Genomic DNA, 27,607 nt, shown 5'->3' on the forward strand with positions numbered 1-27,607 from the left:
CAAGAGATGTGGGTGTTTTTTCTGTAAATGTTGGAAACTGAAGCCGTGGTTTAGGTACAGTCTTTCCACCACAATTCTTGCGCTTTGGTTTTAGATTGTTTGATTTTCTATTCTTTGCTTTATGAAGTTAATTTAGAGCTATGTTTGGAACTTTTTTGAACTCTTTAAATAAACAAGTATGATTTCTGAAATGATGAGAAGCTGTTAAATGTGTGTTGAAGCCGACCACCTCTTCTGTTCCTGTGGCTTTTAATGTTGAAAAGCTGACACAAACATATTAGCAGACTTCCCACCATGCATTGTTTGAGAATTAAAACTATTTTTTATAGTATGAAGAAATCAGATATGATGAAAACTTGTTGTGTGTCTCTAATACACATTAATATAAGTCATGTGCTTTTTTTATAATAATGAAAACACATCAAGCCATGATGAAGGTCAGTATTGAATTCAGTTCCTACTCCCTTTAAAACTGAATAAATTCATTGGGAGCAAGTTCACATATCGTCTTTTTGACAGTGCTGGAACAAAAAGCAGTGAGCAGCTGAAGCTTGGGTGAAATGAAGAGCTGACTCTTCAAACTGAGAAAATGTAAAAATGAAATCAAGTTTGTCTGTAATGTTTTTCAGTATGACTGAAGATTTGTTGGTTCAACTTAGTATCTTGAGCTTATTGAGCGTGTTTTCTTAGTACGATTGAATTAATAACAAGGTTACTTGACTAGTTAAGTTTATTAACTTTGAGTAGTGATGCACCGATACCAATACCAGCATTGGGTATCCATCCGATACTGTCCTCACATACTCGTACTTGTACTCATAAAACTACTCTGATACCCCACATCCGATACCACATCACAAAAAGTAGCCGTTCAATACAAGCAAACATCTAAAGAACCAACATGATGCAGAATTCAAGACATTTGATGCTTATCCTCTTTTTTTTAGACGTGCTGTCATCATCATTGAGAGACTCGCTGTCCTCAACATCATCCACCAATGACCACAGAGACTTTGGAAACGTCCTGACAGCACAGTAACACAACTTCACTCTTTGAAGGTCAACAAAACTGTTGCACACATGGCACCACACTCATACCTGTCCCCCATAAACAATGACAGGTAGGAACTAATTAGCTCTTAGACAAGAGACATGAAGAAGAAACTGAAATATTACACATGTAAATGTGTTATTAAAATACTAGTTAAAATGCTGCAAATGACAATGAAATAATTATCATGTATAAGGGGTGTCCTGATCCGATATTGATATTGGATATCAGTCCAATATCAGCCAAAAAATGAGTATCTGATTTTATCGGACTGCATCTAAAATCTCTGATATAGCGCTCTGATAAGCAGTCCATTTTTCGCTCTAGCACTTCTATCCATAGGTGACTCTGGTTGCTGACTATTGTTTTCTGTTTGAGTAACATCACTTGATCAAGCCTTTTCTAACATTCCACACTACAAAAGAAGTAATAAAAGTATGTATGATTCGTGCTGATATCGTATCGGCCAATACTCAAGGCTGCAATATCGGTATCGTATCGGAAGTGAAAAAGTTGTATCAGGACATCCCTATCATATATAACATCATTTATAATAGTAAACTTAATTCTTCAAGTCCATAATAATGTTGTGAAATTATTATACTGAAACATACACAGTAAACTGCACAGCTTAATAAGGAACACAAAATCAGTAAAGTAACTTACTACAAATAACCTAAAAATGTAATGTGTATAGTAACCATGGTTACACTTGTAGCACAAAACAGCAACAATGATTTGTTACATTTAGAAAGTGACCATCAGTGAAAATAAAACGTTAGTGTAAGAAATTAGAAAGTAATGCCATTATTAAGTACTTGTATCAGTACTCGGTATCGGCAGGTACCCAAATGTAAGTACTTGTACTTGTACTCAGTCTGAAAAAAAGTGGTATCTGTGCATCCCTAGTTTTGAGTCAATCCAAAATCTAAACTTGTCTTTTCAAATTCAGTCAACTTAAAATATTAAGGCAGCCCAGACATGAACTCTTTTAAGTTTAAACAAATATTCATTTTTTACAGTGCAAATACTTCACTGCTGATTTATGCCAAAAAATCAAAAACGCTGTTATATAATGGACACAAAGCTCTCAAGAGCATGACTTGATCATCAGATTCAAATCAGGAAGAATAAGCCTAATCAGAGAAAAAGCGGGGCCAGTATTACATATATTCCTTGAGAGTTTGAGGGAAACAGCAGACTGAGGCACTTCAATGCCTCTTCTGTCTGCTTTTCTGTCTGCAATCAAATATTCTATTCTGGCTCCATTTAGTGGACATACAAGGTCTTTCCTCAAGCAAATCCATCAGTCTGCCATTGTTGACGACAGACTGATGGAAGGATCATGATCTGAACAAATAATGTTGGATCAAAATATGATGTCAGGGATAAGTCTTGGGGCTGGAAAGGAAGGACTCGACTGTTAATTGCTCATGAGTTAGTAGGGTAACACTTTATATTAAAGTGTCTGTAATAAGCATTAGGAATAGGCAATAACATTTAATAAAATTAATATGTGTTAACTGTCCAAACTTTAAGTCTGGTACCCCAAGCTAACTTTTAACTGCTAATAAATGCATAGTTAATTGCTAATAAATATATAGTTTCTGTTAATGAATGCATAGTTAACTGCTAATAAATGCATAGTTAATTGCTAATAAATATATAGTTTCTGTTAATGAATGCATAGTTAACTGCTAATAAATGCATAGTTAACGGTTAATAAATGCACAGTTAACTGCTGATAAAAGCATATTAAAGTACATAAAAATCTTAACAAACCAATAACAAAATTTTAGTTAAGGTTTAACCATGATATTAAAGGTACGTTAGTTAAAGTCATTGGTTAAATTAGTTCATAATGCTATTATAAACAATTATTAGAAACTTTTAAATGGTTGCCTATGATTATAAGGCACAAGTGCTTATAAATGCCTTATAATCAATAATAAATTGTTTATTATGCAATTATTAACACTTATATAGTCTTATTAACACATAATAATCTTAATAAGCATATTATAGTGGTCTTATTACCCAGAACTAATGCTTATTACAGGCACTTTGGTATAAAGTTTTACCCTCAGCAGATTCATAAACTTGATTAGATCTTTCATGCGGCGAGTATAAGGTAACATGAATGACATCAGTTGGAGTAGAGGCAGGTGGAAATCAATCCAATCGTTATGGAGGCATGGCAGGTTATACGTGACAAACATCATCATTACTTGACTGAAGACGTAGAATCAGTATAATGATGTGAAACATTCACAGATCAATATCAGCTATGTAAAACCAATAGTCTTTTTCCATTTTTTGACTGTGGTAATGGTGCTGTGTTCTGCTGTATTACTGGCTTCCTACATATTAGCACGAGCTAACGCACAGGGGAAAAGACTGACAATGACAATTTGCTCAGAGGATTAACAGGCCGGCAAAGGTCTGAAAACTCATCTTGGTTTAATGGTTTCCATTTTCAAATCATGAGGTTAAGGCTTAGGCCAGCAGCTGCTGCAACCATGGGAGTTCAACCTCCAGACCAGATAAAGCACTTCACATTTGTGTATGAATGAAAGAGTTAAACTCACTTTTCCACTGAAGCTCTTCCGCGTGTCAGACAGGGTCTCTGGTGCCATGAATGCAGGAGTGCCGGCGGTGCTGGATAGCAGAGCGTCATTGCCCTCAAACTGGTTACTGACCCCAAAGTCTGCTATCTTCACATGGCCATCATCACCTAATAACAAGTTAGACGGCTTGATGTCCCGGTGGACAATTTTCTGGTAGTGCACTGAAGATAAGACAGAGAGAGGAAGAAAACTGTCAGATTTGTAGAACTACTGCAACCTCTGAGCTGCCACATACCAGACAAGCAAGATCATGATGGTTTTGTTGTACTTGTAGTGGAGCTTTGCATGGTGGTGGCACTTTTTATTTCAGTAAAAGATGGCAGAGTGTTTTTTTTCTTAAAAGAAAAAAAAAGTATTTGGCTAAGATCATAATTATGGCTGGCGGTTCACAAATCATTGGTTTGACCATAATAATGATGTAACTTGAATTCATCCAAGACTACAAGTAAGGAACATCTTTAAGCCTTGACATGAAACAGCCGTCTGGAGCTAAGCCCTGGACACTTCACTGATTGGATAAGTGCTGCCTTCTTGTCTGAGGACGTCTTATTAAGACATGAAGCACTTGACTTATTAAAGGACAGTTGGCAATTAAACATCATTAGCACTAATAACACTTAAGTTCAAAAACATAGACAGAATGACAACTGATACCTATAATTAAAGCTCATTTAGGCATTAGAAGACATGCTTCACTTCTCACATTCTGACACAGATGCTATAATATCGTTCATCAAAAGAAAATCAACAGACATTGACTACTTTGGAAGTTTGTTATGGCATCATCAGACTAATACAGAAATGTTAATTAGTCTTGGATCTCTCAGTTCTGTGTTGCCTGTGTTGTCATTTTGCCTCAATCTAATATTACAGCAAAGGAAGCTATGACTACTAAAGATCATCTGCTTAATATATTTGAGTCCAGACGAGACCTTGTGATAGTTCCAATAAATATGTAACCTATAGCCTACAAAATATAAAACGGAGTATGAATCCAGACATACAAGACGTGTGAATGATTTTGTTCTCATACAAAAAACAAAAGGGCTAATACAAGCTTTTAATTGAAGTGTGTGCATACGTGCATGTGTGTGTGGTCTCTATCAACACACTGCTCCTCTGCTGGCAGCGTTAAGCTCTCAGGGTCAGTCTGGGTTCAGGCTACTCTAGACTAACCACACAATCAGAAAAGTCATATCCTCAGTTAGCTCCCTTACATAAAAAAAAAAAAAAAAAAAAAAAAAAAAATCCACAAAATTGGATTAGTGTTATGGAGAGGTCCTATATTTTATTGGGCTACCATCATGATAAGAACAGACAAATTAAATGACAACGTTCTCATGATGTGTTCCACACAGAAATGTTGTTTTTGTGATTCATTTTCATGATGTTAATTTTAAACTAAGGATGTAAGTTGCACAAGTCCTAGATGTGAGCTATACTGCAACTGTTCGTTTGAAAAACTGTGACAGCATGGGTGGAGGACATCACTAAGGGACAGCTTACGAGTGGTTCAGACCGCCCTTCTAAAGGTAAACATTTCAGAAGGTTTACCTGAGCTAAGGAGACTCTGGGAAACAGTCTGCAAGTTAAAGGGAGACCTTAAGGCACAGCTTACGATGCATGCAGAGCTAAGGAGGCTCTGGGAAACAGGGACCAGGCAGCGAATTGTGCAGACATAGTGTTAGGAGACACATGCAAGTTGGAACGTTGCTTGGTCTGTTTTAAAGCAGGGAAAAAAATGGCGGCTTGGTTGCAAAGTTTCACATATTACAGCTAAACAGTACATTAAAATGTGTATCTGAAAACATCTGAGATAAGACATAGTTAATGCAGTAACAGACTCTTGGTTCATATTTGATCAGAAACTGATTTGAGTTTCATGATCTTGGTGCTTTGCAACGTGTGAGGTTTCAAACTCAATCATCATGTCAGTCATTGTATCAAACCCACTCCATATTGAATAAATGGTTCTGATTGGCTCGAAGAGGACCCGGATGGTGGAAGTTTGTCTTAAAGGTGGGTGGTCAGAGCAAATATAACATGTGCTTGCAGATTCATTCACAGGTTAATGAAGCCCCTGTTAAATATTAAATAACTGAATAATTAATTAGGAAATATTTATTTATTATAATCAAAATGACCTAAAACATATAAATGAAATAATAATCTTTAAAAAATTAGCAAAACTCAGCTCATAATTATGTAAACTGTAATTATTTAATCTTTCTTATTTTAAAAAATAACTGAAAATATTTCATATTTGACATTCATTTTAATATGCCATGTCCCACTTGAATTTCATAATGTCACATGTTATGTTAAGCTAGCAAGATCAACAACTGCTATAACATATTAGCTAGTTAGCTCCTGGTAGCGAGAGCAACAACAATGTCAAAGTCATTCTGAATTAACTATCTAGCTGCTAATGTAAACAGAGTAACACAGAGTTACCTCAACCACATTTTGATTCCAAAGACGTTCCCCACAAAAAGACACACAATTCTGTGGAAAGCAAAAAGACAGACACTCTTTCTTTTGTGGCTGCTCAGGCTAACAGTGGCTAGCTAACCTGCTAACAATGACTCTTCACTTAGAAGCTACAGAGGTTTAGTCAGTGTCTCTATTTACAGCAGCAGCCTCTGCTTGATTCAGAATAACTTTAGCATTGTTGCTGCTCTAGCTAACCACAACCACAATAACCAAGCCACAAGCCACTTTTTTCACAGCAGCCATTTTGACATGAAGCAGTAGAGTTAACTCAGGTGTTACCAGTGAAACGCATTAAGGTTCAGTTCCATTCAGGTCGGACAGAGTCAGAGTGCTGCTGTTGTACACGGTACAGTATCATTGGTAACACCTGTGTTTATGCTGCTGTTTCATGACAATATGGCTGCTGTGAAAAAGGTCTGTGATTTGCAAAATTATTAAAACAGACTTTTAAAAAAAACAGCATATGAACTAACACTTCATAATGCTTTGAACTTCTTCATTTATTTTACAGATTCTTGGTTGATCTAATTATATGTCTGACACAATTATTTAAAATGATTATTTGTTTCATAATATGTTCTTTATTTATTTAATATTGGACATTTTTGGGTTCCATAGTTTTAGTCATCAGTGTGGTATTCTTGTGGGGTTAGGCTCCTGACACCCCAGGTCTGAGTCAGCTAATGACACCTTTATGACAAATCCACTTTAACTGAAGTCCAGGAAATTATTCATTACACCGTTGGCAGTGTAATAAGTCTTAATGATAGCTTTATGAGTCCAAAATGTTATATGTATATATATATTGTATATAGTTGTACAGTTTTAATTCCTATTTTAGATTTTTATACAGTATTTGATGTTATTTGTATTCTATTCTTCGCTCGCTCCTTCTCAGCCTGTTGATCTTGCTGTAACAAGTGAATTTCCCCAGTGTGGGATCAGTAAAGTTTATCTGATATCGTGACAGACCTAACTACAAGTAGTCCATGGTTGTATTGCTGAAGAGGATTAGCAATAAAAGCCAAGAGGTTAGAAAAAAGCTTTAAAGGACGCAGGTTCATGTGCCCTGCTGAAGTACCCTTGACCAGGAACTGTAGCTGAGCCTGTGACCATGACTCATGAGCTGTAGGCACTCAAAAAACAGTCATGTAAAAATGTGTGGAAAAAGCATAAACTGCTCTTACATGTCATTTTGTTAAATAACTAAAGATTAAACACATGTGGTTGTTTCTGTGAGTTTCTGCAGCCTTATTTTCAAGATGGACCTCAAAGTTCAGACCGCGGCGGCATTGATCCCTAATCATTAGGCTCATAGCCCAGAGAAATGGATCTAGTACAGCAAATGAGGACACAGTCAAGAAAATCTGTTTAACTGAACAGAGGCTCAATACTGATCTGCAGCCAGACCCCAGGGGCATGGAGAGAGAGAGGGTCAAGAACACTTTGTTCTTTTACATAAAAAAAGGAAAATTGTACCAAATCAGACTGTGGTCTAAATGTTTCGGCTTTTACACTTTGAGTATCATAATGGGTACAATGAAGAGGAGTATCTTTAGAAAAATAGAACAGCTAATGCTTTCTGACCACTGAAACAAGGGTACGTAGCTCTTTAAAGGAGACCAGAGATTTATATCAATAAAAAAAGACTCATTCTGCAGAATTGGTGCAAAACTGTATTTTTAACATTGTAACGGGTCATCCTCCTCATGATTACATTTTTTATTATGGAGTTGACAAAATGTTAAATTTTTTCATTACACAGCAGTGTGAGCAGACATTTTATTTTTTGAAGTGTCTCAGAGTTCTCTTAATGTTAATCAAAATACACATTTTTTAAACCATAATTCTTATTTAGCTTTGATTTAGAAGGACTACAGAGTCGACATGTTATGGTTGAGACACATCTGATAACAATATTACTTTGGATTTATCTAAAAATAGAAAGTTTACCAGTGCTTGAGCAGTATTCCTGCCTTTTTTTAAACCAGGACATGAAACAGTGGTCATTAGGGTATAGCTAACCCTTTTTATGCCTGATTAAATCATGTTTAAAGGTCCAACATTTCATTAAAAAATCGATCTCATAACAAAGATGATTGTAATAGCACATTTTAAAATTATGTTATCAGTAGTATATATACAGTGGCTATATTGAAAATGTTAACATATCGCACCAGTGTATTTTAATATACGGAAAAGGCCTTTATTTGTATTTGCTGAATCAAATAGGCTTTTTTATTTTAGCCAAATGGAACTTGCTTAATTAAAGTATGTTAAGGTACTTCAATTAGGGCAAATCCTTTATAATAATTATATTTTATTTCACAATTTATGCTGAAAGACTAAAGTAAGCTACAAGTACCTTAATAAGTGTGAAAGAAATCTGATAAGGCAAACCTTGGAAGATAATTCTATGCATTAAAACCTATTAGAAAATAACAAGATTTAAGAATAAATAAGTAAAATTATAGCATTTTAAAAATTGCCATCTTGTGGTTTAAAATATACTTTTTGTCCATAAATTTTCTCTGAAAGATATAAATGTCTCAGTGACTCTGTGGTTAAATGTCTTTGACGGGTTTATATAAAGTACCTGCTTTAAGGTGTGTCGCCCACTAATACAGTTATATTTAAAAGATTGTAAAAGACCTTCAACACACACTCAACTTCTGTCATCTCCTGTGGGGGAATGTAACTAACTACATTTACTGTACTTGCGTAGAATTTTGTATTACATCCACTTTATGCTCATTTATAGTTCTACTAAACTATTTTGCTCCACTACACTTGCTTGACAGGTATGTTGGTAATAATAATTTTAAAAGTTTGTCTTGGTAGAACATGATTTGTCTCAGTTCTCAAGAATAAATGATGAACTAGTTTGACTGAAGTGCTTCACAGACATGTTTCAAACTGGCTGAAACACAGGCCTGGTTGTGTGTAAGATACTTACGGTACTCGATGCCCAGGATGACGTCTCTGAAGTATAACCTGGCCTGTTCCTCTGACAAAGGACTGTCTGTGGGCACTTCCATCACTGGACTGCAAATCCACGCAGGCAGTCAGGCAGGAGAACAAACAGACACACGACGAGGCAGACAAATCCACAGATTTAGTGTATCATTTGTTTCATTATTAGCACAGGAATCTGATTCCAAATGTGACGACATTCAAACATCTACGCACAGACGTAAATCCTGATCAAACATCACTGATGATACATGTCTTCTCTGAATGCAGATCCAAAACCCTGCAGCACCAAAAACAGCTTAGTGTCTGTTTGGATGAGTGTACAGGACTGAAATAATTCACTATCTCATGATTCCAAACGCCTTCTACTGCAGAAAGACAGTTACAGCTGCCAATTAATCATTATTTTTATTACAGATGAATGTCTTGATTATCATTTTTAACACTTAAAGGTGGGATAAGTGATTCTGGAGAAAGAGTCTGTAATTGATGAGCTGGAAATGAGACTCAACAAACAGCTAACTTTTCCAAAATCACATACTGAACCTTTAATTTGGACTAGACCCCCAATTTAGCATTTCTAATCAGTATGTAAACATTTAAGGCTTTTAACATACACTGTATCTGTTGATATAAGGACATTTTTAAGCATTTATTAATGTTTTTGTGAACATCTAACAAGAACTAACTCCTCCTATGTGGTAATAGTTACTAATACTATCTAACAATATTAAATAAAGTAAGAAAGAAAACAGAAAAGAAACTTTTAACACTTGTAATGATTTTACAACTATGCTTATAATATCTTAATACAATTTTATGGTGTGTAATAAAGCATTAAGAAAAATTTGGCAACATGATATGTTTGAATTTGAGTTTCTAATATTCAATGTGTTACAGCAATTTCATAATTGTTTAAAACATTAGAATTTTGAATTACTGAAATAAAGTGAAGACGTGAGTGCTTGATAACACAATATAAGACTACTGTAATCATATAGAATTGATTTGCAGCTCCACTACATATATGTGCTTCATGTGCTGTGTGTAGGGCACCAAGTGCTGGAGGCGGCACCAGAACAGCCTCATGGAAGTATCATAACAACCACCAATTAACTCACAGCAGTTCATGTGTGTGCTCAGGACGAGTGACGAGAGAGAGCATGTAAATAGGCCAGACGTGTGGATGTGATATAAAAACTAAAGCCTGATGTTTCTCGATGATTCTGAACTGTATGAACTACACTGCAGGAGTCTGTTAACTGTGACAGTCACATCAGAGTTATATGCCCGTCCTCTGTGAAACATCTGGATGCTATGGAAGCCTGTTTCTGCCAAAATGATGGAGAGAAAAAAAAAAAAAACATTCTGTAAGTCATGATGAGTAATTTTGTTGAAATAATGACTTTGAATGTAAAATAATGATTTGGAGTTTTAAAATATTGAGCTACTCTCTAAAAAATGACTTCCTATCTTAAAGTAACTTTCACAATGACATACAAACACGTCATTATTTTGAGATACTATACCGTCATTTTCATATAGTTTCTCATTATTCCTAGAGATTAACTCTGATATTTTGAGACAGGGGAGACCTGGGAAAACTGCAACTTTTTAAAAAAGTATTTTCCATCAATACTCACAGACTTGATGACTTGGAATATAAAAGTCATCTTTTGATATGGGAAACATATATATATATATATATATATATATATATATATATATATATATATATATATATATATATATACATATATATTTACACATTAAAAAGTAATTTATTGATTGCTTATTTTGTGCTTAAAAATGCTGAATATGAGGGTTTAAAATAAAGTGTTACCAGTTTTTCATTTGATTAATTACTGTAATTCTTAATCCATGAAATGTTAGACAGTAGTGAAGAAAAAGAATAAGAATTTCACAGACCACATGGTTTTGACTTTCATTTCTTCTTTCATTTCAAAACCAAAAGATTTTTGCTTAATAAATGACTTATATAATTATACAATTTTATACTTAAATTGTTGGCAGTGTAGATTGAGAACTCTGTGAGAGGAGCACTGTTCAAGTTATAGTTTCAAGCCAATTTCAGTTTATAACAGCATTTGTCATTAACACTGCAGTAGCAACACATATAGAGTCATTTTCATTCTGTAAATTCGTCTCCTCATCTCCTCTACTCATGTCTTAGCTCCACCCAGCGAGGATATGACACAGAGATGTGAGGAAGAGATGTGATGATGGAGGATATTAAACTGCAAAATGAAAAATCCTCGGTTCCTTTTAGCGTCAGTATGAAGCGGCGACAGTTACTGATGACGAGCTGATAACAGTATCAGCTGTCAGACTGACTGGTACAAATGTCCACAGAAACTTATTTAACAAGCATGTCTTCTACTATTTAGATCTTCAAACTTTGTTTACAGTGGCTGATTTTAAGTAGTATTCTTACTGATGTTGATTTTAATCATCATTTAATATTTCTTTTAAATCCTCTAATTTATATTGGCTACAGATCAGTGTAATTTGTTTACTTAGGCTATTTGTTTACTTGCATTATTGGTATCTGCACAATAACACACACAGCTGTGTGAGAATGTGTGTCGATTTTACTGCGAAATTAAAAGAAAGCCAAACTCCTGCTCTCTGTGATACCAAAACTCTGCAATGAAATTATCTTAATATAAAGTGTTAGATGACAGTGCATTATATCGCATCTCATCATATAACTGTGTTTTATTTTATTATCTACAGATCCCCGTACATGACATTACAAAGTAAGCATGCCACCACAGGTATTTTCCCTTAGTCTGCCTCTGAATCATCACTGTACTAAACGCCTCCTTTACATCTGCTTGTATCACTTTTCAGAACATGCAGTGATTTGCACTCTCATAATACTAATAATACTTATAATCAGTTCTTCATGAGCTCTTTGTGACACCAAAGAACATAAATATTCACATCATTAAACTGCTGCAGAAACTTCTGTCAGTCTGGACTTTGATTTCCCTGTGTGGGTCCTGATGATGCAGGATGACAATCACCAAAACTGTGCAATCAACATCAGTCCTCTTGATAAAAGACTGCTGATGTATCCTCGCTCTGAGCTCCTCCAGAACCCTCCCCTCTCCTCTCTCCTTGTCTCCTTCCGGGTTGACAGAGGAGAGAGGAGACGAGGAGGCAGAATTCAACGTAATGAAAAGCACCCACAGTAAAAGCAAAAGTGGTCATACTGCTGCTATTAATAACACTTTTTAATCACTCTACCATTAGTTGTACAAAGAAGTCAGAAGTGGTGCAGTCAGTTGGAATAGAAGTATTGTGAGAAAGAAGTACTATAAAAAGTTTTAGCTCTGTTAGAAGCAGCTGATTTTATCAACTCGTCTGTCTATCATCTTCCTGCCAGGGGAAACAAGTGAGTGAACACTTCCGCTCATTATGAGAAAGCTAACAAACAGAGCATATCTTCTTATTAAAATAACATCACTTATTAATGCATATATGTGAAATGATGCCAGCTACTCCCTCCCACCTCCAGCCGCTTATAATAACAAAAGGTCTCAGATCATTTGATCATTGCAAATTTTTTAGTGGTGTAGGAAGGAACAGCTCATGCATTGGGACGTGAAACATTTACACGGCCGGCTGCCACCAGTAATAACTGTGAAAACCTAAGAACATTATGAATCCTTTTGAAGACTGGGATGGAGCAAACACCCGCACTGTGTCAGCTCAGAGTAATGAAGGAGAACACTGCAGAGATGGAGGCAGGAATGGATGGAGCGGAGGGATGGAGGGATGGAGAAATGAGGAGGTGAAGGTGGAGGAGCAGAAGGGCTTTAAATTATTAAAAAAAAGGACATGTTCTCTACTCACCCCTTACGCATCAGCTCAAACACTGTCAGGAAAGAGGAGGGAGAAGGAAATAGGAACACAATTTATTCATTCATTCATTCATTCATTCATCCAGCTGGGGCTGACCACTGCTCCAACACCCCAGCATCACATTATCCAGTTACATTAAATTAGCTGAACGTGGCACATTAAGCCCACGGAGGGTTTGACGTGTCACACTGACTGTGACCTGGCACTGCTGATGGAAGATCTCTGCATAATGTGTGTGAACCCTGAGGTGATGTGGAGGAAAGCAAGGGCCGGTCTGAATTATGAATATCTTATACAGTACCAACACTTGTTGGTGGCATATGTGCCGAGCCCCAGAGGCTGAGAGCAGGCAAAAATAGAGTAAAAGATTTGGACAGAGAAAATATGGTGTGCGTACCCATGTGAAGGTTGTCCTCCGCTGGATCGTCCAGCACCTGCAACATTAACATAATCAGAATGAATGAAGACTTTCCAGTTTGAAAACATCAAGGTTCTGCACTGGCGGTACAGGTGGGCATGAAAAATATTAAAATTAACATGGAACACTTCTCCTTCGGTACATTTAGAGAGCTGACAGTTTGCATTCAGGACCGAGTCCTTTTTTCCTTACAAAGGCCTGAGCAGAGTTATGAAAGGGCATAATGATGACAGCAGCCTTGATACCTTAAAAATTGGTTGAAAATTACCTTTTGCCTCCACTTTGTTCTCATGAAAGCGGCTTGTAATTCTCAACAGTTAAGACACTAGCAGGAGCTGTAATTTAAAACACCAGCTTTGGACGGTTTGTGCAAATTCAAAAGATGACAGTTCATGGCTGGATTAACCTGCTACAGGACCCTGGGGCTGAAGTGAGCTGCAGGGCCCCCTTTAGCCCCAGTTCTTCTAGTTCTTTGTTCAATGTCTAGAATTCATATTAATTAATTAAAGGACACCACTACTACTAAGATGAAGAAAACAAACAAGCTCCCAAAAAACAACAACTATAACCCCGTTATTTATTCCCAATTTATACTTTAAGTTAATCATTGATAACCAATAACTAATAATTTTTTAACTTCATAGCTGTGCACTACTGACTGTCATACAATAACTTAATATGCAATAATTCACATGTGCAATAGTGACTTGAATTTACAATAAACCCATGTGCAATACATTGTTATTACACCATTACTGTTATTACATTGTTATATATGATTGTAGCTTGTGGCACATTTTTTGTACAGAATTTTACAGCCATTCATGTATTTCTACTCATTGTTTATTTTCCATATATTGTTGTTGCATACTGTAGATAAGGCACATGCACCTTTACACACCTCTTGTAATTGTTATATTATCTCTTTTATATATTGTAGTAGAATGTATATAATTTTACATACTTAGTATTTTCTATTCTTATAATTCTGTATGCTTTAAACACCCCAAAAACAAACCAACTAGATTTTGACAAAGTCTCACATCATGCTATCATTATTCTTCAGTATAACATGGATATTCTCTACATAAAGACAGGAAAAAAAGAAAAAAGAAAAACTCTGAAAGTGGCTGGAAATCATATTCTTTCTCCTTCATTGAGAAATAGTAGATCTGGCCCCGCCCACCAATACATTAGGTTGAAAAAGCAGTCAGTTTGGTTAGCATTAGCACTAGCATTGGAGGAAACATCAAAGAGATTCAGCAATACATGTTTGAGGCAGCTGTATCAGAATGGGTAGTGTAGTTTGTATTTTTGATGTGTTATGTTGTTTGTTAGCTTGTAAATGGCAGTGACTGACTCAGCTAATGCTAACTTTCACTGTCTGTACTGATGAGTCCAATCTGTGCTGGAGGTGTCCCCTTTCTTTTCCTGCATTTGCATATTGGCTTTAAAATTTATTATGTACCAAATCTAGCTTGCCCCAAGTACATTTGAATGTTTATGTAAGAACACCTCTCTGGTGACAAACTTTTCACAGATTCAAGTTGGTATAGTCAAGGTTGGACACTTTAGGAGACATAAAAATGAGAAAAACACATTTTCAAGAGTGAGGAATCTCAAAGTGTGTTTACAGGGCCTGGAGAGAGTACTTGTGCATGTGAAAACAAGTTGTATGAAGCCTTTTGCAGCTCCACAGGGAGCCTTCAGTGATGTCATTTGAGTCAGCACAAGTTGGGGCTGAAGATGACAAGTTTGAAAAAAAAAAAAAAAAATGTGAGGGCTTTGGAGCCAGACCTCTGACCAGACTACAGTCACCGCTACGAGCGTAACACACTCAGATCTCTGACTCAACTATCTGTGGTAAAGCTGAATTGTGGGTAATGCAGGCTGCGTGTTTTCACAAATACAAAGAATCTGCCTCAGGTTAAAGGGGGAAAATTGTCACTTCTCAAGTGGGTGTCCAGTCAGAGTTGATCTACATTTGAGAAAGCTGAGTTCTCCTGTTCAAGGAGTCATGCTGGCAGTGCCTACATGTACCAGGCTGCATTGCACAGGAGCTTCTGTCACCCACACACATGTCGCCATGTATTATTCACCCTAGCCTTCAGCCCAGAGGACAAGACTACAAATTAAAGCTGAAATAGCCTGTAGTTCTTCCTCAACACCGACTACATCACTGTGACATCACCAGGGTTGAAACTACGTTAAAGTTCTTGCTGATAACATGATAGACTTTATTGCTTCATATTGTTCTCCTACTGTCCCTCACTCCATGCATCACTGAACACACACATTCTACTTCTTGAGAACATCATGTACAGCAAATGGTTTATTTAAATGGTGTGAGTTCCACTAAATAATTTGTGAATACTGACAAAATCAAAATCATAACGATTTGTTCTGTTTTAAATTAGAAGACAAATTTCAACCAAATTATTCGGTTTACATGTCTGTCCTTGAATTTTCAGAACACCAGGTACATAGATGAAAGAAGAGGAGATGAAGAGACAATGATGAGTAAAATGTTTCAAAAAGTCTCTTATGAGCTCATTAAAATGCATGTGCTCATCTTTCCGTTCTTAAATTTACTTTATGTACATTGCTTGGAAGTTATCTTAAGCACTTTTAATCAAATCAAAACGCTTTAGTTCTGGTTTGGTTGTGATAAAATCCAAAGTACATAAAGTAAGTAGAGTTCTGGAAGTAAAGATGCAGACACACACCTTTATTATGCTCCACTTGCAACCAGTGGATATCAAATAGTTTGTCTGACCTGGTGCCTGTGTTCTTGGAATAAAGCTCAACATCATGAAACATCACTATGTATTTTGTCATTTTACTTGGGAGATTTTTGCAAGAAATGACTGCCTCCCCAGACCCGACGGCCTGGATGTCAGACAGGCATCTGCAGCTGAAGTTGACGTTAGCCAGTTTTAGCAGGGCTCCCTCCAGCACAGATTAAAGAACCGCAGGTCTGTGCTGCGCACAAACACACTGGAACAACTTAAAGCAATTTATAAGAAAACTAAATGTTGCTGATGCTGACTTAATATTATCAGATGTGTTTTCTTGTAGGAAATGCGATCATGAGGGGTTGCTGTATGTGGGTTTGGCAGGCAGCTGCTGTGTCCTCTTCCCGGCAGCGGTGGAATAAAAAGGGCACCAGTTTGTATGCTGTGGGGCATCAGTGCGCATAAAGTCGTGATGCATTTATGGTGAAATAGTTCTAATCCCTGGTTTGGATTAAAACTGTTCCATTATCTAACTTGAAGTACAACAAATACTGCATCTGTGTAATAAAACACACAGGGAACCACACAGGGACCATTTAAAGTTAAGTATTTAGGGCAGCCTATATGGCACTGCATTGCATTTTCTCCCTGGAGGGCACTTTATCATGATTCATCTAGCATAGGGACATCAGATAAGGCAGTTTCCCCTATCCTGGTCCTCGGGGCCCACTGCTCTGCATATTTTAGGTGTTTCCCTGCTCCAACACACCAGATTCAGATGGTCATGTAGTCATCCAGCCTCTACTGAAGCCTGATATCGACCTGTTCATTTGAATCAGGTGTGTTGGAGCAGGGAAACACCTGAAACATGCAGGGCAGTGGGCCCTAAGGTGGTCCTGAGGACGAGGATTGGGAAACTTTGCAATGTGGCACTTTCATTTTTTGTTTATTTTTGAACAAGGGGAAATCATGGCACCTGTTCTAATCTCTTTTACCATTTTGTCTTATTTTTGCTATGTTTTAGTGTCTTTGTTTGTGTCTTAGTTTAAGTTCAGTTTCAGCTTAATTTTTTCTCACTCCAGTTTGGCCTCATTGTGTTGGCCTTCTGGTGTGATTTTGCCTATACACCCCCAAACAGTTTAAATATTTTGTCAACTAAAATGAGCGTACAGCTACAGCTTGGTGCCTTTTCCTGGAACTTTGAGAGTAGCTAGACTTGAGTCTCTATAAGTTGGCTATGGAGCCAAATTTTAAAAAGGAAACGGAAAAGGAGATTAATAGTTGCAGAGATTTTTTCCCCAAAAATATCTCTCTTGATCATTATGGCTGCAGACCCCTGATCTAGAGCTTGAGATCTGTGCCCGAACCCAACGGGACCGGATGGATCTCACATACTTTACGGGCTCACATCAGGTTTGGGCTGTGCTATATTTATTTATTTATTTTAATTTTTCTCCCCAATTTAGTTTTTGCCAAATCCAGTTCACTGCATGTACTGTCCCTGTCACTGAAAACTACTGTTAGGTGCATAGAGGGAAGCTTGTTAAGAAAAATGTTGGGCTGTAATATGCTAATGAGGGTCGGGTTTGGGTCGGTTTCAGACAGAATTTTGTCAGCACTGGGCCTCGACAGGCTCAACTTTTCAGGCAGTGTTTAAGTGCTTCCCTGATCTAGAGCATCTGTTTAAATACAACATCCTGGTCAAGCACCACACAGTGCACACATTACTGGGAAAACAAGGACCTCTAAAGCAACAGGAACACTGTTTACTCATGTCCACTTTGACAGGCCATGAGACAGTCAGGAGGTGAATGTTTGCTCATACTGTTGAACATGTTTGCTTTATTAAATACTGCTCTTATTCACATTGTTTTCTCTCTTTGTGTAAAAAGCTATAAACAGTAAATGAGCTGCTGTGTGCAAAGTGAAAACCATTAGCAGCCTTGTAATTTTATCAATAGCTGTTGACTAAGACGCATTTAAAGGCTGCCTTGGTTCATGTGGAAATGAGCTTGTCTTCTCTCATAACAAGAGCATTCCTTGGTGAGAGCGGGGCCGGTTTTACTTTCTCTTCCCAACCATCTGTGACAAATGACCAGATCACTTTCATCAGTTTTAATCTGCTCCACTCTGTGTCTGCTTTAGTGCTTCAAAACGAGAGAAAAAGTCTCTTCATAATTAGATGGACTGGACTGCAGTCTCACAGGAATCGGTTGGAACGCCGTAATGAATGTGATCCTGACCCGAGCACAGCCCATTTTAAATGGATGGACAGGGAGCGATGGAGAGGAGGACAGCAGGTTTTCCCACTGAGTGTGAGAGAGTGAGGTGAACAAATAAGGGAGGAGAGTGGTGTGTGTGTCTGTGTGTGTGTCTTCACTGCTGGAGCGAGCAGAGGAGCAGAAGTACTCGGCTTTTACTTAAAAACTCCTTTATATTTCTGGCACACTCTACAAGCCAGACAGCTTTCCCACTGACTGACTCCCTGAGCTTAACTCCCGACCACGCCGCCAGTGCCCCCGCCATCTGGCCCAGATTGAAAAACACTCTGATGATATCGCAAGGGAGCAGCGGGCATCTCGAGTCACGTCTTCAAAAGCGGTGATCATTTTTCATAAACAACCGCCTCTGTAGAAACTGAAAGCTATCCATCTTTAAAATTCCCCAAGTCACTCTGAGAGCGCTGCTTAGAATGCATTTACAGAGTTGGAGCTTTGTTCTTCCTGAACACGTCGCCTAAACATCATAAAGGTCCAGTGACAGAAGTGTGATGGATGTGTTGGAGGGCAGAACCTCCAATCTCATTTCCCCCTCATGTTTCCTGGCAGCACGAGATTTTATCCACATTTCGCTCTGACATAAACTGAAATCACATAAATACAAAGCAAGGAAGGTTATCTGAAGATCAGGATCATCCTGACCACAGTTTTAAACCTTTTGTTGATGTCCACATGCTATTATCAGAGAAACACTTCAGGAGCCTTAGGTTACACCAGATGAGCAGTATGGAGGCATTTCATGGTTTCTTTCCAGTTCCAGCTGTTTTCCTGAGAAACTCCAGCAGTGTTTTGTGGACTAACAAAATAAACCCCACCTTTAATTTACATGAAGATGAGTAGATAATGACTGAATTTTCATTTTAATGTAAGCATACAGCTCTTTGCTGTAGCCTGAAGCACAGTCAGTTCTAAATGCAGCAGGACATACTGTAAAGAGCAATAAAGACGTTGAAATGAACAAAAAGCAGTGGTGGATGAGAGGGGCAGCTGGGGATTGAATTCTGTGTCTGGTTTTAAATGCAAATTTAGATGTAGTGTTTTAGTGAGGGTCCAAAGTGACGATTATTGGCACATATGGCTTCAATGTGAACTATGGATCAACGTCTTCAGGATTTTATCTTCTTTACAGGGTAAAGAGGGGGGGCAACATGCAGCAAAGGGCTGCAGGCAGGAGTCGAACCAGCCGCCACTGCAGAGGACCAACAGCCTCCACACATGGGGCGGACACTCCACCAACTGAGCCACAGGGCCACCCCAAAAAATGTTCACTTTTAAACCAATTCTGAATGTCTTTTCACTGGAGACTACGGTCATTTTTTAAACCTCTTTTCAAAAGAAAAATACTGACTGGGTACTTGTTCGTAAACCAAAGTACTGGACACAGAAGAACACTGACCTGATGATGCCACCAGATAAAAACAATGACTGTCTGTGTGAGTTGGCCTGACATGTCAACATGCAGAGCTGAAGAGGAAAGTCTGGACAGCTGTGAGTGCATAAATGAACATAATTTAAGTTGTATTCATGTTTCATAGTGTTTTCATTCAGCAGTTATGGCTGCTGTTAATTGACTCATAATTGCACACTTGCACAATTACCAAACAGTAATGTTAAGTAATTTACAGACATATGCAACAATGTATTTCATATGCAGTAAGCTCCCTACATGCAAAAGGAGCTCTTTCTCCGATCATCTATGAAGCCAGGTATAAGAGTGCATGCTTGTGAATTAAAGGGCTACAGCAAATAGCTGAATTGTTTAGATGACATGTTAATTCCCATTTGTTGTAAAATATTCATGGACCTCTACTGCCCAGATTCTTTCACCAAAATCATATCTGTATGTGCCAACTCAAACCAGTTACATTTTCCAAAGGCTCCAGCCTTTAACATACCATCCAGCACTGGATGACATATTTCAGTGGTGGGCTGACTGTCTGACAATACCATCTGTGGTGCTCTGCTACCAGGCTGAGCTACAGCTTTTATTTCAACTTCAGCATCCTGTACAAGCAGTACGCTTTTTACATAATGTCACTTTGATCATTGTCTATACCGTCCATGCTGTAACATCTATCCAGGTTTAAGACAAGTACAGTGAAATGTTCAAGTGCAGTAAGATGAACCTGAGATTCAAACAGACGAGGAAAGAGAAAGGAAATGGTAGATGCCAATAATAATGACAAATAAATAAAAAGAGAAAGAAAAGAAAAAATGCAAATAGATAAAAATATAGATAAAAACTCATTACAGGACTCCACCTTTATAATTTTGGTCTTTTCAATGTTAATGCATACATTATGTGATTTATTCTATCTCATACTGTTCCCATAGTTTTTTCATCCAAATGTTGTATGTTGGAAGTTTGGGATTCAACCATCTAATTGTGATACTTTTGATGACAGCCCTGAGGAGTATTTGTAGGGATCACTCTGAGAAGAATCAGCCTCAGATCTTTGGTTACATGTTGATGGATCACTGCTCTCAGGGTGTCTAACATCCTTCTGAAGTTCTTATGTTCGAACTTTTTCAGTGTAAAAGGCTTATTGAAATAACCCACAATAGTGTCTCATTAAGTTAAGACAGTTTAAGAAAATATGAGAAAAATAAGGGAATAATATTCTACCTAATAGGACTGATGCACTGGTTAGTCTCTGAATGCAAACACAATAACTATTTACTGCTTGGATTCAACAACAACCAAAGATCGTGATGCTCTCACCTCCACCAGTTTGACAATGTTGACATGGTCCAGTTTTTTGAGGATGGCAATCTCCTGGTAGACCCTCTCCAGGGGCCCTAAGATTTTGGGCTGCTCTCCTTGGGCTGCCTTGGGTCCTCTTGGAGGTGGGCGACCTGCAGACAAACACACACAACCTTTCTAAACAAGAGTCAGACCTATTCTCTCCAGAGCAAAAAGGAAATTACAGTAAGAAAAACACAACTTGATCTTAAAACTTCACTTCAAGAAAAAGAAATCTTACATTCAAATTAACCAACACTGCTGCAGAAGTTGCTTTTATTAAGTTACATGTTCATTGTCAGCCCTCTACAATCTCCTCATAGTATGTCTATCATGTTGGAGAGTTTTGTAAGTGCTGTTCCTCTTTCTTCCTCTATGAAATAACTTATTAATTTATTCTATTTATCCTTTATTTAGCCAGGAAGGTTCCATTGAGATAATAGATCTGTTCCTGCAGGTCCTTGTCAAGACAGCAGCACGTGCAGTTTCACATGTATTACTACATAAAAACAACAAAAAGGAAATAGCAAAAGAAAAAAATCCTTGGTATGGACTCATACAGGTCATACCAGTGATATCCATCTCACATTCCAGGAAGGATTATGTAAAACAGCAACATGTTTCCTTCAGGGCAGTTTGTAAGAGACCTTTAAAGGTATTCAAAGACGGGAGTGTTTCTAAGGTAATGGTAGCTCATTCCACGCTCAGAGTGCAAAAAAAAGCAGTTGTATCTGTGCTCTGAGTTCACCCTGGAGACATTTAAAAGACTCTGAATGGTAGAACTTGTGCTATAGTTGCTGGTGTGATGGGATAAAAGGTTGGACATAAAAGCAGGTAATTTACCTGACAGTGTCTTGGCTATAAACTGCAACATGTATATTTTCTCCTTTGGTACAGAGAAGACCATCCTAAAGATTCATATAAAATGGACTGGTGAATGTGTGAGTCTGCACTTGTTACAAATGCATAGATATCCACACATTCATATTCTCCAGACTCGATTATTGTAATTCACTCCTCTCTGGCATTAACCAAAAATCACTCTCACATCTCACATCGCTTCTCGCTGGTTTTAACAGACGGCGTCTCATCACCACAGTCCTGTCTTCCCTCCACTGGCTCCCACAGCATTTTTGGAATTGTTGTCTTTATTTCATTCCTTTTATTTATTTATATCGACTAGACAACATCCCCTCACTCTATTTTTATTTATTCTTATTGTCATGTTTGTCTTGTTTTCCTGTTCAGATCTCTTTTACTGTTTTGTATTATTTTTGCTATGTTTTAGTGTCTTCTGTTTGTGTCTTAATTTTTTCTCACTCCAGTTTGGCCTCATTGTGTTGCCTTCTGTTGTTATTTTGCCTCTGGGGTATCCTGCTCTTTTGCTTTGTCTGTCAAAGCACTTTGTAAACTCAGTTTTTAAAGGTGCTATATAAATAAATAAAGTTTTTATGTAATTTTAATATAATGTAAAATATTACTTATCATCATCATGCCATCATGTGCAATAGTATTTTTCTATTATGCTTAATTTGCAACTTTTAAAACTGTGTGCAATACTACTTTTCAATATGAGGGACTAAAGAATGTTCTTTAACGTGCAATATTCAATACACGGGTTATATCTGCAATATCATTTTTTCTATTACGTTTATTGTCATGTTTTTATTCACTGTGCAATATTACTTTTACTATCTTTCATTATTATCAAGCTATATTATAAAAGTTCTATCTTATCTTATTTTATCTAATGTAAATCACATCACCATGGTCTAAAACAGATAAAATGGAGCTTTGCACTCTTTCCCATCTGACCTCAAATAGAAAGCATTTTTTCCAAAACAGAATAAAAATACAAAAGAGTTTCAGCCTTTAAGATTTTTCCAATACATTATCAACAACTTTTACTAATTTTTCAGCAGTTTATATGTCTTGGTATTTGTCATGCTGTCACAGTTCTTAAACTGGCTCAAGTCTGGTAAATCCAGATCAGGAAAGTTAAAAAACAATCAAACATTGTTTTGCTTCCAACCCAACACACATGGTTGATGAGTCCACCTCAAGGGAGAAAAACGGGGGATTGTCATACCATTTTCAACATACAAGACTCATCATTTAAGTAATTTTTTCCCAGCAAAAATGGTAGCACATGCTCTTTTTAGCCTCTCAAATATGGAGATTTGCTGCTTTTCACTGTTTATTATGATATTAAACTCTTATCTTTTTGACTGACAAAAAAAGAGATTTACAGATCACCTTGGACTTTAAGAAACTGGGATGGAAACTTTAAATTTTTTTTACATTTTTTGACCAAATGATTAATCAAGCAATCTAGAAAATAATCAGCAAACTAATCAACAAAGAAAATAATCCTCAGTTGTAGCCCAGAACAAATATAATTAACTGACCTTTATTGTTATTTGATAACCGCTAATAAATAAAACAATTTGCATAGGGATAAATAATATCTGAACAGTTACGTTGAACCCTTTACATGATGAATCATTTTTGCGATAAGATGCAGTCAAGCAAAGATGATTTTATTTAACCTCCCCTGTTGCTGACAGATGCTGTCATTAACTGGCACTAAACCGAACATGACACACCTTCAGCAGTGTTTGTCATTGTGATTATGTTACTTCCAAGTTAACGTCCTTTGCAAACACTCATGCAGACGGTGAACTGTGAGTGTGGGTCATTCAAAGTACAGTAAGTCTCCGCCTGGCCTCACTCTCAGAAACATGTAGCGCTGCTACTGAACAACAGACATGGGGTGCTGGTCTAAAGACAATCCTGGAAGGTGTCCAGTGGGTTTATCTGGTAGTAAACAGTTCAGAATAAAGAGAATCGAATATGACTTACGTGGAAAACCACACTGCTTCATCAACTTCTTCTTGGACACCACCTTCATAGCCTAGGAGAGTGGAAAATGATTTTGATCAGACAACACATTCACATACAGCTCCTGTCAAAGGAGTAGTTTAGATTATTTGGTGTAGGGTTGTATGAGGTAGTTAGTGATAGTCAGTGTATTACATGCAGTAGATGGCGCTCAACATGACCCCAGTGAGGAGAATCAGAGAGGAGCACCAGCACAGAAACTGAGCAGCTGTGGACAGGGTCAGCAGCAAAAGGTATTATAGCCACTTAAAGAGATCCACCACGAAAAAAGTCAGTTTAAATGTACACTATTATTCTGAATATTTTCACTGCTTTACTTTGCCATTAGACACCCCTTTCTGAGAGGAAACGGCTGTTATATGGGCCAAATATTGCTCTCTTCAAATCAACCAAACTCCACAGATGAAATCAGTCATTTAAAACAAACAAACTCACAGATTGAGGCAGCGGTAGACCAGCAACCCTTGTTTTCTGCGATGTAAATGACTCATTTTTCCAATGGAGTTTGGTTGGTTTGGAGACTTGGCTTATGAAAGGGTGGTTTCCTGTCAGAAAAGGCTGTCTGACACAAGGTTAAGTGATGACAATATTACAAATATGGTGTGCTATTATTATTTTTTCACATTAACCTTTTTTAAATGGCTAAATTACCTTTAGTTGCTAACCCTGTCCACCTCAGTACATTACTTAGTGTCTGTGCTGGGGCCCCTCTCTGCTTCTCCTAACTGGAAGAGTACCTACCTGCATCTACTGTAGGTAGAATACTGTACCTCCACATCAAATAATCTCAACTATCCCTTTATCAGTGAAGAGAATCCTAAAGAGCCATTCATTAAATAAAAAAATTAAGGATTAATAATGTATGTAAACTGCAAAAAGAAAACCTGACCAAAGCAATAAACTAAAATACACCTTTTGTTAAGATGTAAAGCAAATGTTCACACCTTGAAGACGTAACTAGACACAGAATCTTCAGCAGAGTCCTAACTTGTACCCTCAGGTGTTAATGGCTGTGTTATCTGTGTAATTATCCTGTGAAAAAGGTCAGGAGAGGATCTGAACAGAGATGTCTGAGGCAAATGTATCTTTCATTTAAAGGAGTATCCATCGCTTTATTTTCTAAGGATGACTGTCTGTGTGTGTGTGTGAGGGAACAAACTCAAAGTCATAATGACATCTCATTACAAGACATTGGTTATGCAAAGGAAGAAGAGGGAAAGTAAATTTACATTTACTGCATGTCAGACATTTCTCTGAAGTATCAGAACGACCACGCTGTCAGCATGTCGATGTGATTTCACTGATCACTAACTCAAGTTAAGATGACACTTTTTTTTTTTTTTTTTACCACTTCAGCTCCACAAACAGCTCAGTGATGTGCAGCTCACTAGTTTCTTTTAAAACCCTGGTCGCCATGGCTATGACTGTGCAGAAACCAGGTTTGGCAAGACAGCAGATCCTCCCTGTACACAGTTTCCATGGTGTGCTGCTTATGTATGTGTGTGTGTGTTTGTGTGGACTTGTGGGAGGGTGGTTAATGACTCAGACAGCGCCATCAAACAGTTAAAAAATTGTCGAGCAACGTTTAGAATTATTGCAGCTTTTTCATTGCAAAGTTTGTTTCGCCATAAAAGCACTCAGACACTCCTATCACTGTCAACCACATCAGAGTTCATTACACAACCTGGGATTGATGGTGGCGCTCCAGTGAATAGCTGCCATCTCAAAAGCTACATCCTGACTGTGTAGGCAGGTGTAGGTGCGTCATCATCACATAAATGTATTTTACCAAATATGAAATTTGGAATCACTTTTCAACAAAGTATGGCAGTAACTGTGGATTTTAAAAGATGCAATCAAAAGATAACTGGAGTTCTGTTCTCCTGATAATGTGCAGAGAAGGTAGTCGTGAGTCATGTGTCGTGTTGATCCAAGGCAGCCAAAAGCACAGCAGCAGCAACTTTATTTTGTAGGAGGTGGAACATAAAAAGGTTGATGAAGCATGATTTTGGAGACCACATCGTTCCCTCACTGAGCCACTGTGCCTTTACTGGAGACACAAAGTCTTTCCAGGTGAAGAAGATTTCTGTGAGGTTACTGACAGACCAACATGTTACACAGAGCTGTGAGCTAACCTTTACTGAGTGTTGACATCAAGGCTGCATTCACCTCCTACGAGACCCCAGGGCAAAAAGAAGATGACTTGTGGTCATGTATCATTATTATGTAGTAATATAAGTAAACACACTTTTATATAGGAATACACAGCTGGAAAGTACAATATACTGAAATAAATAAATAAATATAAAAAATAGAAGTAGATAGAAATAAAATTAGATATTGACCCTCTTTTCATGAACATACAGGCCCTCAATATTATTATAATAAAGGTAAATTTTTAAAGGTAAAACAATTTTAGGTTTGGTTCAAAACTACTTAGGGCTGCACAGTCAATTAATCCATCCATTATTTCCTAGATGTATTGAGAGTTGTTTATTTTAATATGTGAGAAAAAAAAATGTTAGTCAGTGTTTCCCAACCAAAATACATTCAGTTTACTGTCAGAGAGGAGTAAGGACACCACAAAATAAATAAATAAATAAATAAATAAATAAATAAATAAATAAATCACATTTAAGAAGCTGAAATCAGAGAATTCTGACTTTTTTTCCTAAAAAATTACTCATACTGATTGATCGATTATCAGAATAGAATAATTGAAGAATAATCATCAATCAATCAGTCAGTTAACAAATGCTACAAATGCTCCAACATAAAATTAATTTAAATTAATTAATTACAAAAATTAATGAAGAAGTCAATTATTCAAAATAAAGGGGCTAAAATGAGCATGTTTTGTTTTGCAGATGCATTTTTTTTTTTTTGAGGCAAATACATTTGAGATTCCTGTCATTGCTTCACAATAAAAGCCATCCTGTGTTTCAGTTGAAAACTTTTAATGTGGTAGTGCACTGATGGTTAATTAATAAATCTGTAATACAATTGTGGAAGAGTGAACAGCAAACAGAAAGGCTGATATCAGTGAGATCAAATTTGAAATGGTAACACTGGTTCACATGCTGCATTGATTCCTGTATCCTGTACAATCTGAATCCAGTGTGGGAATGGCAGACTCCACCACCAACAATGAAAGCGCCTATATATAGAGGGAATTGCTATTGCTTTAAAGGAACAATAAGTAGGATTTTTCTGAGCTGTTCGTGAACACACCAGAAAGATATCAGAATGACAAATACCAATGTTCTGGGTTGGTAAAGCGTCCAAAATGTGGCAAAAATATGAATTAAAAGGAAATACAGGCAGAAGGCAGGGTTGCTGCAGATACAGACACCACCACACACTTCTAGTGGGTTATAAGTGATGACTGACATCATTATATTTATATGAGTCTATACACTGTTTTTTTGTTGTTGATTTTGCAAAATGCTGCATATTATACCTTTAAAAAAATAACCAAGAATAGTATCACAAATGG

General features: G+C 37.2%; 1 protein-coding gene across 1 annotated transcript in view; it reads right to left on the minus strand.

The window, feature by feature from the left end:
- camkk1a (calcium/calmodulin-dependent protein kinase kinase 1, alpha a) overlaps positions 1–27,607 on the minus strand; it is a 132,683-nt gene that overhangs the window by 22,695 nt on the left and 82,381 nt on the right. Inside the window, exons 5-10 of the mRNA XM_084730464.1 lie at positions 24,073–24,124; positions 21,190–21,323; positions 13,433–13,469; positions 13,027–13,048; positions 9,128–9,216; positions 3,640–3,839 (exon numbers count right to left, since the gene is read on the minus strand). Of these exons, the coding sequence (XP_084586590.1) occupies positions 3,640–3,839; positions 9,128–9,216; positions 13,027–13,048; positions 13,433–13,469; positions 21,190–21,323; positions 24,073–24,124 (534 nt within the window). The remainder of the gene's footprint in view (positions 1–3,639; positions 3,840–9,127; positions 9,217–13,026; positions 13,049–13,432; positions 13,470–21,189; positions 21,324–24,072; positions 24,125–27,607) is intronic.

Source organism: Lutjanus erythropterus, chromosome 11, assembly GCF_056507025.1.
Source record: "Lutjanus erythropterus isolate fLutEry1 chromosome 11, fLutEry1.hap2, whole genome shotgun sequence".
NCBI classification, from domain to species: Eukaryota; Metazoa; Chordata; class Actinopteri; order Lutjaniformes; family Lutjanidae; genus Lutjanus; species Lutjanus erythropterus.